The sequence below is a fragment of the Corvus brachyrhynchos genome, unplaced genomic scaffold (assembly GCF_000691975.1).
Source record: "Corvus brachyrhynchos isolate BGI_N302 unplaced genomic scaffold, ASM69197v1 scaffold70, whole genome shotgun sequence".
NCBI classification, from domain to species: domain Eukaryota; kingdom Metazoa; phylum Chordata; class Aves; order Passeriformes; family Corvidae; genus Corvus; species Corvus brachyrhynchos.
Window position 1 is genome coordinate 2,393,182 of NW_008236217.1, and position 12,677 is coordinate 2,405,858.

At 38.5% G+C, this 12,677-nt stretch overlaps 1 protein-coding gene across 2 annotated transcripts in view; it reads right to left on the reverse strand.

Moving 5' to 3' along the window:
* The window catches only part of DISC1 (disrupted in schizophrenia 1), a 173,725-nt gene that overhangs the window by 39,606 nt on the left and 121,442 nt on the right, over positions 1-12,677 (reverse strand). For both annotated transcript variants that reach the window (XR_001865580.1, XM_017745360.1), the window contains exon 9: positions 7,334-7,394. Coding sequence is in view for 1 of the 2 variants with exons in the window: in XM_017745360.1 (XP_017600849.1) it covers positions 7,334-7,394 (61 nt within the window). In the remaining variant the exon portion in view is untranslated. The remainder of the gene's footprint in view (positions 1-7,333; positions 7,395-12,677) is intronic.

Below are 12,677 nucleotides of genomic sequence, written 5' to 3' on the forward strand. Positions count from 1 at the left end.
CCTTCTTCAATTCTTATCATCTTATATAGAAGCCAAACAGCTTTGTAAAAATGTTATATGTAACACATATACATTGGTGCAGTTTTAATTGTCTACTACAACTTAAAGTGAGGAAGTAAATTTTCTGTTACCTTCCCTTCCCCCAGAGTACTGTGGGGCCCAAAAGCCTACCCATCTCCCTCCACACCTTAAACCAGCAGATGGTTCCCTAGGATATAAAACAAAGTTCTCCTCCCCTTGAAGCAAAAAATTCATTTTATCACTGCAAATTCAGAAGATTCCTGCTACTGCGACACAGTAGATTACTGCTACAAAAGACGTGGTGGGTTCCATCAGTGGAATTATCTCCTATCTTGTGGATGCCACAGACAGAAGTAGTAATGGGGGTGGTTTTCGGCTTGGTTTTTGCTTTGTTTGGGGTTTTTTTTTTAAATACATTTTCTCACTTGGTGAAGGAAGCCGATTGCATTCTTTGCCCTCTATTTTTATTGCTTGTGCAATGTGCATTTCATCTATAGATAGATATTAGTCCTGCCAGGGCTGAAACACAAGTTCAAGGCTGGGGATCAAGAGTTCCATCCTGGCACAGACATGAGTTTATCAAGGGATCTCCACTAGCACATGCCACCAGATAACACTGACGATAAAATGCACATTATGCTGCAGAAACATGATTAGAAACTAATCTGCTGCACTTCTATAGAGATGATTTCCTTTTCCACACCCTGTGGGCATTAGCTACATTTTCCACAACCAGAAATGAAAGGCATAGTGAAGATTCTCCCCTTTCCTCCAGACCCAGTTAATCTAGGCTAATCCACTTCTGTGAAGCAATACCATCAAATATCTTCTGACATTATTTAAATTTACTAAGAGCTTCCAAGATACTATACTTTGTCAGGAAACTGCAAACATTTTCAAATACATTGCAAGTGATCGTGAAGACAATAAGGATATTTAGTGAGAACCTGCAGTGTGGTCATGCAGCCTAAAACAGCTTGAAAAGTAATCTAATGTGGTTTAAAGGTGAGAATAGGTTTTCTGTGTAGAAAGTGCTTTATTATATTCCTACTATCCAACTTCCCCCCGCTCTATGATGCACAAAGGAGATAGGCAAAAAAAGGTGTCCCAAGGGATAGAGTTGGAAACAAAGGTAAGAAAAAAATACACAAAGTGGAAATGAGACAAGACCAAGGAAGGAAGACAGAGGAGCCACAATAAAGGAAAGAGAAGGAGGAGAATCAGAAAGTCCCCTTTCTAAGATTGCTAACTTCAAGACAGGGCAATTAAAGAACAGCAAATAAGAAAGCACACAACATTTAAAGCAGAGGGGAGAAAACAGAGCAAGAAAGATGTTTACATTTTTCTTCTTTGTTAATTGGATTCACCACTGTGGAACTTTGCAAAACCATTAAAAAAAGAAGATGTATCTCCCAAATAAGACTGGGCCAATATAGCAACCAAAAAATCACCTGTAATTTATTAACTAACACACTTAGCAGTTTGCTTTCCATTATTCACAGCTCCTTTGATTTGTGAGTATTTTGGGCAAGTAAACTTCCCTCACTACAAAAGTACCAAAAGATCCATTGGATCTTGCCAAATTTCCCCTCCCCTATAGAAATCCATTTAAAATGCTACTTTCATTCACAAGTTCCTATGTTCTTGTTACCAGTTACATGGCTGAAAGTGATAATCCTTCAATCCATGGTATCATAACCTTTCCACAGCAAAGTAAGTAGTATGAGAAGAGTTGCTGTTTTCAGGCTGGAAAAGAATATCAGGAAAACATGAACCTTTAAGAAACAATAGTCCTGTTTTCATGACAGCCTCTCTCATGTAGACAGAAAAATAAGGTAACTGAAACAAAGCAGATGTATTGTTCACAACAAGGAGAACGGATTGTCCAAAGTAAAGTGTTTGATTGTTCCCATGAGAGTTTGGTGACACTGCAATGTGTTTTTCACTTTACTGAAACATGAGAAATTATTTGGTGGTGGTTGAAGGCCTTTTAGGTACCCATCAGTATGATAAAACTACACAGTGTGGTCGAGAGAGACTGTTTTACTCTAAAGAACAGCAAACCATGATTTAGGCAGAATGCCTTCAAATGTCACTGGAGAGTGCAAAGATTTCTTCCAAATTTATGAATCTGGCAAGTTATGTAACATATTCACTTCAAGCAGCATCAATCTCTAAACATGTTCCAAACTTTCAGTACATAAGTTAATCACACTGAGCCTAGTCCTGCAGTCCTTTGTTGTAACAGCAGGCAACACAAGTGATTCCACTGCCATCCAAGGGCATTTTTTCACAGAGATAAGGACCACTCAAAAACAACAGCCTGAAATCATGAGCAAACAACACAGTTGGGGAAACTGCACCTATATAATCAATGTTAAACTAAACCACAAAATATTCCATACAGACAGGAACAACAGAGAAAGAGAGCTACAAATCTGCCAGGGTACACAGTCCTTTTGATGTGTCCTGAGATCATCTTTAAGACCATCAGCAGTATGAAACACTGTCTTTCAGTATGCTGTGCTATTCAGAGCATTCAAACCCAGCTCTGCTCCCAAAACCATTTCTGAAACTTAGTATGTTATAAAGGAGACTCAAGACATGTGGTATGTAAGCTAACAATGAATAATAAGGGAAGGCAATAACTTTTAAGACTGTTCATTTTCACGTAAACTGGAATGTGATGTGGTGGCATTTAATCCTGACCTGTCCTCTTATGGCATGGGACTCTCAGAACATTGGATGTCTTGCCTGAAGGGACAGGATCTCAGTGAAGATGACATACTCAAATGCATTAAAAACACTGCCTGCATGAGAAACCCTTGTTTCTGACACAGCATACATGCATGCCCTAGCAGCCAGAGCAACCAGGCTGCAGCCACATTTGTTCTGAACTAGTCAAGTGACATTTGGTTGAAATGCTTTAAAAAAAAAAAAAATCACAGATGAGACCGGGTAAAACAGACCTTGTGCTTGATTTCTGCTGCTTCAATAAATGCAAGTTGCCTGTATCACACCAACCATCTTAACACCTCAGTGAACAAGGAACCACCCGGATGAGCACAACTTACGTGCTGTAAGTTAAGACTCCACGACATTTTCCATACCATGTACCCATGAGTGCAACTAAAGGCACCATTAATATGAAAACAAACATTGTTGAACAGAAAATTAACCCAAGACAAACAGCAAAAGAGAGTCAATTAAAGAAGAAAGGTTTTGCAAACATTTGCAAAGTTACCTGGTGCTTTATCACTCAACAATGGCAAAGCAAAGTCATTGCAGTATTGCATCTTGTTATATTTGTGCATTTCCCCTTTCTTGCAGAATAGCACAGAAAATAGCTCAATAAAATACCTTTGTGTAATTGTCACCAGTTATTCTTGAACAATATTATTCCCCAAAAACAATTTCATGATTCCTATCTGGGAATTAGGAAAAGCCACTTAAAAGCCCTGTTTTTGTGATGAATGGAAGTCACAGCATAATCTTTCAAGGCCTAGAGAACAGTACAATCACATTAAATTCCCTCAGCTCAAGAAATGTCATCTTTACATCAGCTAGTACAAAAAAATTGTTTCCAGCCTGAGGCAGCTAGGATAAGGGATTTAGAAGTCATCACCATGTGGGCCAAGAGATATGAAGGAATGCATCACCGCATATAAAGTATCTGCTGCTCAGAATTTTGGAGCTAATGTTCTCACAGCTGTGTATGACTTAGACCAGCTGGGAAGAAGAAAGGGACTAAATGAGTCACTAGAAGGATCTAGTATTTTGTCTAACCTGCATTTTAATACTCCAGCAGCAGAACTGTTGGTAAGCAAAATAAGATCAGATCATTATCCAGCAAGGGAAGGGGCCGTAAGGTCTCTTGGAAGCACAGTAGAAAACACACAGTCTTGGGGGCAGGCAGGCAAAGATGACATTTCAGTCCTATCTGTGCACTGCTAAGATACTACCAGCAGCTGGAACAGCCCTCAGCACAACTGAGGAGGGTCATGGGTTACGCAAAACTACCGCAGACCATCTGGCACTCCCAAGTATGTCTGTGCTGCTCCATAGACAAGAGGGAAAAGCTTTTGGAAAGCCTTACTCAGCAGCCTTAGCACAACAGTTCTCCTATAGCAGACATCACAGTTTCTACAACATGACATACAGCCACTAACAGCTCAAGATGAAATCTTTTATGGCTTTACAGCACTCTCTCCTAGGATCAGCTCGTGACCCTCACTCATTTACATGACTTAAGCTCACTTATGGCAGAACTTGGTGGTTCTTGAAAGAGTTGGATGGTTGAAGTACATTTTATTTATGTTAGTGATATAAAGTGCTAGCAGAGCCTTCACTTGGTGTGAAAACAAGCGAAATTAAAAAAAAAAACACTTTCTGTGGAAGAACAAGGGTCCCACGAGAAGATGCTCATCTGAATTTCAATTATCTATATCAGGCAATTACTGTAAACTTCTCCTGTACAATCCCTCCTAAACGGCTCAAGTGATGAGCTGAAGTTATCCACGCAAAACTTCTTGTACTTCAGATATTCAGACATCCAGATGTCTCTGCTGAACTCACTTTGGTTACCCTAACTCTGACCACTTTTGCACATCTCCTGTTTGCTAACAAAAGGTAAGCAATTTGCAAGGTCTACCATGGAAGAGATGGCAGTGGTACTTACAATCTCAAGAGAGCAGCCAATGATTTAATGTATAAACTTGAGGAATGGTTTGATGTATGCTGGTGACTGGGAAAGAGACAGCAGCAACATTATTAAATGTGCTATTTGTTCATTCTTTTCTTGGAGGATATTGTCCTCAACAACTGTCAGTCCACTCTCAGAATACAACCCATACTTTAAATAAGGAAAAAAAAATGTCAAGCAATCTGTATACTTAATGGGTGGTTTGCCTTCCTTGGGGTGAAACTAACAGATACTGAACATATTTCTGGGTTTTGTCAATGCATATTTTCCCATTTTTTCTTTACGTACAAGGCTATCAAAAGAGTAGCATTCCTAATGAAATGTGTTCTATTAAGCTACCCAACAATGGATGCATTTTTTAGGTCACAGTGAAAAGCATTGCACTTGTTTTAAAAACCAACAAACCAACAAACAAAAAACCCTAAAACCCCCACCTCACCAAAAGGTGCTCCAGCAAATAAGTTATGTTCCCCTCCCCACCCTCCAACCATTAAAAAAAAAAAAAAAAGGACAAGAGGAATATATTCCACACTAAATAAAAAAGGTGGGTGGGAGGGAAATTAACTGAAAAAACTGATATTTTTTAAACCTGAATCTTCATTAAAGCTGTTTTGTTATGAGTTTTCTTCATTAACTTCCTTTTCCTTCTGTTACAAAGTGGTCAAAAACAACATTTCTGAGAGTTCTGCTTTACTTTGAAGCTGTATCTTAAATTGAAGGGTTCTGAATCTAGGCTGTTTCTATTTGAAACATTACCTGGCAAAATTATATATTTCATCTGGAGAAAAGCTTTAGAGGCTTATTTGAATTCATGCTACCCAGACTTGATCCTCTTTTGGTTTCAAGAGCATCCCCAAAGGCGCATCCATGAGCCAGATGCAAATTCTACCTCTGTCTAAAATGTAATCTTAAAACTCACTCTTTAAATTTTCCTTAGAGACTCTTTCTTTAGCTTATGATATATATAAATGAGTAATCTGAGCATCTGTATGAAGACCGCAAATGAGAAGCTCTCTCATGTTACTGCTCTAAGCAGGGGCAGGGTTCAGGGAGGCCTATTGGGCTCTTGCTTGCTTTTTCTTTTTATTGCTCAAGCTGTAAAGATGGTGCAGCTAACTACTTAAAGACCAAAGAACGTATTAAAAACAAACATCTATAACCACCTTATTAGCATAAAAATAAACTATTTTTCAAGACATCGTATCTTGGAAACTTCTTTCTGATAAAAACATTAAAGGTTTTCTCTTGCCATCAATTTTCAAACAAATTCTTAGCCCTTAATTACTTGAACTATTTTTAGACTTATACCATTTGCAGATCTTGGAAAACAAGTTCAGGAATGAATTGTCACCATCTGGGACCTGCAAACTCTATCTGATAAACCTCTGGAAGGAGAAACAAACATACAGATTCTCCAAGTATTTAACACTTAAAGAGAAATTTACTTCCTTCTGAGAGCCTGATATGTCAAATTAAATCCATACAGTCTAGAAGCATCAAAACATGTTGCTATACTTTATTTTTTATTGAAGAGTATGGTTTTCAAAAAGGCAGCACACAAAGTCCTTAAGATGTGTCTTAAACTAATGGACTGAAGTATATGGAGTAAAAATGTTATTAAGAGAGGGCTAGGCAGCACACAGACACAAAGCTTGATCTTCAGGTCTCTTTCCATCATTTTTAATTCAGATCTGAATATCTTTTAAATTTAAGAGTTGAGTAAAATAAATATTTCTATATTCAAAAGTATGAGTGAACAAAACTAAACATATAGAACCCTCTCTTTGTCAATACAACAAAAAAAATAGCAAGGGCAACAATTTATTAATTATACCTGCTCAGTAATGGAAATGGAAGTGGTGTTAATTTGGTGGATTACATTTCATTAAGACACAAACTCCAGTTACAACCCATGAAAGCCTTTTTCAATACAAATACACTCATTCAGGGCAAAGTTCACTCACTAGAAGATTCCATTACAACAGCAGTGTAGTATTTGCTAACCATATTTCAAGGAGAAGCTGAAAGTCAAAAGGGGTCACCTAGAACCCCCTTCACGCAGCAAGAGAAGGAAATATAAATGTTAGCATTTGTTTTAAAAAAAAAAAAAGCATAAAAATCTGTAAATTCTGCATTAGGATTCAGTTCTTAAGATATCTCTATTGTTGTCTTGGTTTGTATTTGCTCTCCACAATACCCCAAATAGGCATTTTTCCAAAACTGTTACACAGACTGTCATTACTTGCTAAAGATGTACAGAATTCTGGTAAGGGATTCCTTGGCCCTAATCAGCACTGGGTTTTGCATAGGAGCAGAAGGGTGATTTTTCACCCAGTTGTCATATCCCCAATACTTCGGGGTTTCTGGCTGGACCACCACTGCTCCAGAGCAGTCCTGTGCACTGGAGAATGCAGTGATTCTTTCACCTGCACCCATTGCCAGGCTGCTGAACGCAGCCATGAACAGAGCTCTTAACACAATCAGTATTTCCTACTTTGAACTATTTTTGGTATTATTCTCATGCAAGTTTCTTAACACTTCTATGCATATCAATGCTGCATGTACAAGCATCTTTAAGATTTCAAAGGGTCTCCACAATATCATCCTTACCTATGTAGTTTATCCTCCAGAATCTCCATGTACTTCTCAGCACTTTCTTTTACACTGGTCACTGCAAAATAAAGGTCAAAGTTAGGTAACAGTATAACTGTACAGTTTCATGGGGGTTTTCTTTTTTAAACCAACTCATCTCTTACCCACATATTTTACACATATCAGTTAGGAATAAGAATTTCATTAATCTTTTTCACATTCAAATTAGAGTGTGGGTGTCTTCTCCCTTTTTTCTTGAAAGTCTATTGTCTCTATATTATAATAATAGATCGATAACGAATGCATTAACCTCTTTGTTGGGCCAGAAAAACTGTGAAACTAACAAAGGCACAGTTTGTAGAAGTTTCTTCTTGACAAAATAAAAAGCAAACAAAGACAACAAGAACAGCCAAAAAACAATCATCCCCACAAAAAAAGAAACATTACACATGCAGCTAGGTCCTCCTCTTTATCTTTAGGAGAAGTAAGCCAGCCTAAAACATGCATCAGTGCATGCACAACAGTCCTTTAAATTGTTATCAATTTTGCATCAAACTTTTTCTGATAAAACCAAAACACTATAGAATGAAAAGAAATATCACTCAAGATTGTTATGAAATTCAGGTTGGGGTTTTTTGTGGTTTGGTGTTTGGGGGGAGAGTTGTGTGTGTTTGTTTTTAAAGTTCAGACCTAGATATTGTCTGAGTCCCTACAACTTCTTCACCCAGAAGACACTCCAAAAGACTACTTACCATAACACACAACAAAAAAGCTATTCTTTTGAATTACCACCAGTACTCCATCAATGGTAGCAGGTAAACCTCTTTCAGGAAAGTGGAGCCTTTTAGACAATAACCATTTTCACAATATGACAACATTTTCCCCTCTCCCTAACAGCTGTTTGCCAAGTCCAAGGCTAGTAGGACTGTAAATCAGTTGGTCTCTTTTAAAGTCTTAATTCATTGTAAATCAGATGTGTATTTTATATGAAGAGGCATCCTACAGAGCATCACTGTTTTTACACGCAAAACTTGGATCAGGTACCCCTGTGAATTTACCCACTCATCTCCCCCACCTTCCTTACAATACAATGGCTCCAAGCACACACACATATCAAGCGCTTCCCCTTCTGTGTTTGACGGGTTTTTTTCCTTCACAAAGTGGAATGTCACCCACCAAAACCTAACCTGAAAACTCAGCATTAACCAAATCAGCTGTGCTGAAGTTTATACACAGAGGAGTTCACTGAGGTAATACCATTAGCAGCAAGCATCAGGGTCAGTGTAACATCGACTGTCTGCAGAAGGTGGTGTTCACCAGGTCACACAGCAGTCACACATCACTGAAGCCATCTGCAATGCAATGGCAAGTATAGAAGACATTTTGCAAGGTTGATTTACTTTTTGGTTGGGGTTTTTTTGTATTTTGTTTGTTATATGTGTTTATTGGATTAGCAAACAAACAAACCAAACAACAAAAAAACCTGAAACAAACAAAAACCCAAACCCACCACAGCCCCAGTAGTCTGGAAGCAGGACTCCGCACTATTATACTGTACATAGACAACTGCATTAGTTTATACATCCACATACCCAACTAATCATTAGAAGAGTGCTAGTGGACATTATGCAAAAGGGTTTATCAGGATTTCTGCAATGGCACTGGAGACTAAATAACTTTCCCTAGCTTGCAGCAGTTCTGTAACAACTACAGGGCTTAGTAAAAGCTCAGTTTCCTTACCATGCTTTTATTACTACACATCCTGCGGAACTGCGGAGAGCCTGCAAGACGGCAAGTCTTTCTTTAATGACACACTACAGCTTTATACAAATGGCAACCACTTCTTCCAAACTCCCTACCCATCAACCCCCAAATGCGCTGACCTGAGGCCCAGCGCACGCTTTGATAGCAAAAAGCTTCAAGGTGTACGGGTGCTGTACTTCCCCTTCTCTTGCCATTGTCACAGCGTCCTTCAACATGAGCTGTTACAACTCAGGGGCTTATTCTTTTGGATAATAAAGTCAGCAGATATTATTAATTTTCGGAGAGGGACGAGAAGAGGCGGAGTATCTGTAGCACGCTCACTTTGTTTCTAACCGATATAGTGACTTCTTACGTTACATGAAAGATAAACCTTGCTTTCAATTTCTCCTGCTGTGCTTGTCACTTTTTAATTGGGTTTGATCTGATAGAGTAATTCACACTTTCACAGTTCAGTCCTGCCCCTACATGCAATTTTACAATGCCCTTGAAGCACACAGCTTAATATATCAGCATTATTCAATGACAAAAAGTAATGGACAAGAATACACCACTAGTCAAAAGTAGGTCAGCAAAAAGCTAACACTCATTTGGAAATCACCTCACATCACTAAACCCTACTCTCTCCTGTCAAACGTTTTAACTACATTAAAAGAAATGCAAACTTTGCTGCTGAAAGAGAAAGCTCCCCAGACTAGCTTTGTCTCCTTGCCTTCTTCTCTGTGTAATTGGAAAAGCTGTGACCTGGTGATTTTGCTGGAAGGAAAACACATCTTAAAAATCTGAGTAAGGTTACTTTGCTTGTAACAAACCGTAGACAGCACTGCAACAAATACAGAAATACTTCCAGCCTTTTAGTTCATCCATTGCAATAGAACACAAGCAACAGATTAGCAGATTTTTTGTTCTAATTTAATGAATCTATTCACCATCACTTCAAAGCAAAAAAATGCAAACAGGAAACTGTGTGTGCCTTCAATCTGGCCAAGAAAGTACTGGATGACAGAGAAAGAAAAGAAATAACAATTTATGAGATCCTTCTCTGCAAGCCAAATAGTTTATTTTTACATTTAAGTGAATGGGGTTGCCTTTTTCCATAAGTTCTCTGGGGATTTACATGCTTAGCTTATATTGGCCTTGAGGGGAGTTATTAAAATAAAGAAGTATAAATTCTCCATTAAAATAAAGAAGTATAAATACTCACAGAAGATCAGAATACCACGTTATTTGCTAAGACTAAAAATAAACTTTTCCTGTGAAGTCTTAATTGAAGAAAAGTGAGTCAGCATTTCTTTCCCTTATTTTATTTAAAATTTTCTTCCCCTTATTTTATCTTAAAATTTTCTTCCTCTTTACAGCAGCAAGGTCCAGTCTTGGAATCAGTCCTGGTCAGACAGAACTGAGAAGCAGCAGTGAGCTCCTGTGGTGGCCTTGTAACTGCTACAGAATGTAAATCTGCCATTTTAGAAGCTGCATAAGTATCATTCAATAATTAACCTACATAGTGTTCTTTTAAAATAACATCACATGTCATTTCTCATCTGAAAGCAACCCCAGTGGGGTAATGCTATTTCTGTTACTTACTAAGATTATTCGAGCCCGCATATGAAAGTGTATCATCACGTTTGTTCTTCGGTCTCTTATTCTTTGGTCCTCAAAAATTGAGCTTAAAAGGACCTATGGACTATGATATATGCTTTGGATTCTATGATCAATATTTCCTAAAACTTTATAAAACCTGAGTATCTGACTGGAGATACCTTGAGCCCAGTGTTCATATGGATGTTCCAGATGTGCATACTTGGCAACTCAGAAGAATAAATCTTTAAAATTTTATAAGGGGCTTAAAAACTGGTAGTCAATATCATAGTATTCATAGACCAGTAGTTCTCTACCAGACAAGTCATCCACTGAGTCCCAGAGATACAAAGTCCAAAGAAAATTCTTTGCCTTCTATCCTAGAAGGTTTTTTTTTTCTTTTTCTTTTTTTTTTAAATGGATAGAGAGCATGGATAAATAATGACAGAGTTTTCCACAAAATTAAAGCTTGGAAGAGCTGTGATAGCTCCTAGATCAATACCCAGCATAAAAAGAACTGCCAGACATCACCGGCCTGCATGACAAGACTGAAGCCTACAAAATTAGCCTTTCTGATCAACAAGCATTATGTTTCTTCTCAAATACTTTATTAGTCAGGTAGATCAAAACTCCCACTGGCTTTAATGAGATTTTTTCCTGACTTAAGCATCTAGGAATAAAAATCACTGCATGGACACGCATTCATCTACTCTGAGGATAGAATTAGGTGTGAACAAGGCTGACATGTTGCTTTTCCTGTCACTATTCTTTTTTTAAATGTAGAAGTTGTTATTAATACTAAGAGAAAATGAAAGCAGAAAATGACTCTATGAAAATGATTCCAATCTTTTCTGTCATGGAAGATGTACTACATTAATGCTCGAAGTTGGGGTCTGAAAAACTGAAGAATGGCTTTGATATATTTAAAGGTTCACTTGAAAAGACAGTCAAACTTCAGAGATGACATCTCAGCTGCCCAACTACATGTCAAGATGATTTATCAAGCCCCAGTAACAAGATTTTGGATTACAGAATGGTAAGGAAATTTGCATCCTGCAGACAGACGGGGGAAACCCCAAAGAACAAGCTCTGTGTGAAGAACAATGGCCTCTCTCCAATGCATTGCTCCCAAGGAACTCAAGTAGAAAGAGCAGAAAAGGTCAAGATTAAAGGGACAAAAATAAGTGCCTTAGTAAAAAAGCGTAAATACTCAAAAAAGACAAAGGAAATTCTATGCTGGTTCCCTGTCATCCAGTAATGAAGTAAATACCGAGATAGGTAGTTACTACCTGTCTCTTCCAGGAACTGTGGTTTGTTCTAAGAAATGTGCTAATTCTCTAAATATCATTGCAGAACAGCACAAAATCAGCCTGAGGAAATTACTGCCACCAGAGATGAGGTGGCCAAAATTTAGGGAGTCCAAATAGACTGGCTATTCTGCAATTAGAAGCACTACAGAAAGGTGAACTGGAAACACCAACATCTGTACTGAACACCTGAGAAATTAAAGCCAGACATTTAAAGACATAACCCAATCTTACTTGGTGGAGTTGAGAATATTCTCTGCCTAATTGGAGATGATTCCATAACTCAATCACGAGGTTTTTGCCTCCTTCTGTAAACAGCTGGCCTGGAGAACAGCATACTGTCCTGTCACACAACTGGAAAGCTGTGCTTTGCGGCGGCATACCACTGGAAGGCAGTTCAGGAGCAGCAGTTCTGCTGGGACTGAGATCTGTGAATGCAGCAGGGCTGTACACTATGCAGAGCTGCTAGGCAGTCTCAGTCCCTCTGGATGGAAAAGAGCCTGCAACAACAGCTGGGTGATTCAGTAATATTGATTTTACCATAATCCCATCCCACAGGAGAAGAGGGTGCTTTCAAGGATCCATTGTCAAATGACACTCCACTGCTTTCAGAGCCCTCAGAGGGATGGAGTAGGTTGTATCTTGTCCATGTGAAGATTTCCATCAGCATCGCTTGCCTCTCCAGCACGAGACACTCAACTGCTCTGATACCGCAG